General features: G+C 41.7%; 1 protein-coding gene across 1 annotated transcript in view; it reads right to left on the bottom strand.

Moving 5' to 3' along the window:
- Positions 1–2,573, bottom strand: part of dennd3a (DENN/MADD domain containing 3a) — a 23,606-nt gene that overhangs the window by 11,944 nt on the left and 9,089 nt on the right. Inside the window, exons 17-18 of the mRNA XM_035681183.1 lie at positions 2,100–2,256; positions 1,605–1,827 (exon numbers count right to left, since the gene is read on the bottom strand). Coding sequence (XP_035537076.1) covers positions 1,605–1,827; positions 2,100–2,256 — 380 coding nt within the window. The remainder of the gene's footprint in view (positions 1–1,604; positions 1,828–2,099; positions 2,257–2,573) is intronic.

Here is a 2,573-nt window from a genome sequence, read left to right on the forward strand (position 1 = left end):
TTTTCACACACCTTTGTTCAATTTACACATACACACACACACACACACACACACACACACTGAACTGTAATCCCTATAGTAAACTAACAGACACTACAACCCTAAAAAAAGACTCAAAGCAGGAACAGAAAATCCCATCTGCGGTGCTGCGACTCCCTGCAGGATCATTGGGAAAGTAGAATAGGAATATTCTGGGTTGGTTGGTGCCGGCGCCTCATTGCCCCAGCTCCATCCCTCCTCATCATCTCAATGCTCGTCTTCTGACCCTTTTCTTAACATCTCCGCCCTGCAAACCCACAGCCACGCATTCCTCTATCTGTGATCCATCCATCCCTCCACATGGCAGAATATAAAGCGGGGTGTGCTTACTGATCGTCCGGGATCCTATGCAGCCCATGTTGTCTTACAGAGGCTCGAACAGCTCGGGGAAAATAAAATCCATCCGTCCAGCGGGCATTTCTCCCCGGATTTCTCTCTCTCTCTCTGCGCTCCCCCACACCCAAACAACAGCCCATACAGCCACACTCGTCTGTTGATGGCCACTGAGCAATGGTAGTCATAAAAGTCCTTCTTTTTTGTATTTTACTTATATATTATAATCATATAATATAACATATTATATTACTTTGCGTAGTAGGCATACGTAAAACATCCAAGAATTAAACAATGATCGGCGCCCATCTTCATTCTTTATCATCAACAGGATAAGAGGCAAGAGGCACTCAACCTTCAGTTTTATTATGACTTCAAATAATCAGAGTAGAACAATGACTTTATATTGTCCAAAATCTCTATTCCACCACAATGAGTTACTAAAGTGAAACTAAAGTGACATGTGAAGTTAAGTACAGGCCGGTTCATTAACTGAATTTAATCTTAAGGAAAGGAAAGGAACAGCTTGATTGTTACACCCAAAAATAATACATGTTTTTCCAATAACATAATATGGAGCGCAAGATAACCTCTAACACTTTTTCCTGAAGAAAGATTTCTTCTTGCTTCCCCTCTCCAAACTACTTTCCTCTCCTAGCTCTTATCTTAAAAACAAATATCCCCTCATTACTCAATCCATAGCTCTCATGACTGAAATATCTCTTCCTCGCCTTCCCGTTTACATGCTCAATCTGAGGAATGTAGTCAGGTCACTGCAGCTCTCACACCGGCCGGCACTAGTTGCTACTGGCTGATCATAATGTTTTCCTGTGGTGTTCAATTCTGCTCAGAGCATCCTCTTAAATGTAAATAGTGCCAGTAGTGAGAGAACGGTTACCAAAGGCATTAATAGCAATGTACTGGTATGTAGTTTTTTTTCATCATGATATGCAACTTTAAAATTAGTCATTAGCCTCCAGCTAAAGGCCAGTAAATGACCACTGGAGCCCCGGTTACACCTACAACACCAAACAGTCCTGCATGACTCTCCTTCTTCAAGAAGGAGGGTGAGGTAATGATTAACCCGAGGAATAAATGTTTGCCTGGAAAAAGGGAGAAGGAGTTTGGAGGGCAGCTTGTGGGGAAAAGCCCTAAGCAATAACATTTACATAATAGAGATTCACTAAATAAAACACACATGTACATGTATGTATATGCAGTGTACCACTCACCTACAGTAAGAGCATCAAAGAGTCTATGTATGGTTCCTTGGTCTTTTACTATGCCGGACTCCTGGATACATTTCACAAACTCCTCCATCTGCATGTATTTTTTTGGCAGCTGGAAGCGTTTCACGGCGCCTTCCTCGTGCCCGTTGCCGTTGCAGGCACGCTCCCGCTCCTGGTCCCGCTTGACCCGACTGATAAGCCGCTTCAGCTCTGACCGTTTGTCCGCCTGCGGAGAGAAATGTCAATTATTGTTACAGTGCTAATCAATATGGTTATATGATCATTGTAGAATCAAGCTTTTCTTGAGGTAATGTTGTTTCTTTGTTTCTTTTTTGAATGTGTTGTACACCTCAAGTAAAATGAACGGAGGTCAATGTGACTAATCAGGTGCACGGCAATTAACTGAAGTGAATCCAGATAACAGCATTTACGACTCCATGTCACAGCTCAATAGCAGAGTACAACACAATGTCCTCATTGATCATGGACTGTACTGACCTGTGAACGTTCAGCTTCTGGCAGAGAGTCAACCAGTGACTTAACCATCTGAGAAGGAAAGATATCGGAGTCAGTCTTATAAAGACTCTGGAAGTCTTCTAGTGCATCCAGGCGCCTGTTGGACACAGTGTTCACCAAACCTCGCAGGTAGTGGTACCTATGAAGACAGACAGATGGATTTGGTTTAGTTGTCAAAAATTCAGCTGGTTTACTTGAGATGTTTATAATCTATCTGGAACTTGAGGTTTTGGCCTGGGTCAGTGATTTATTCCAGACATTTTGGGTTATTTCATGCAATTCTACAATGAATAACATGATACAATCGCTCATAACAGTTTGAATGTTTAGAAATCTAAGTATTTGCCTAAAACAAGAATGACTCAGCAGGAAATCAAACAGAAAAGCCGGATTTCCCTGTTGTCTAAGATTTGCAATATTAAGATATCAAATGTTTTTTCAGCTAAGCAATAAAAT

Source organism: Morone saxatilis, unplaced genomic scaffold, assembly GCF_004916995.1.
Source record: "Morone saxatilis isolate NCDOM2014 unplaced genomic scaffold, NCSU_SB_2.0 Contig9, whole genome shotgun sequence".
NCBI classification, from domain to species: domain Eukaryota; kingdom Metazoa; phylum Chordata; class Actinopteri; family Moronidae; genus Morone; species Morone saxatilis.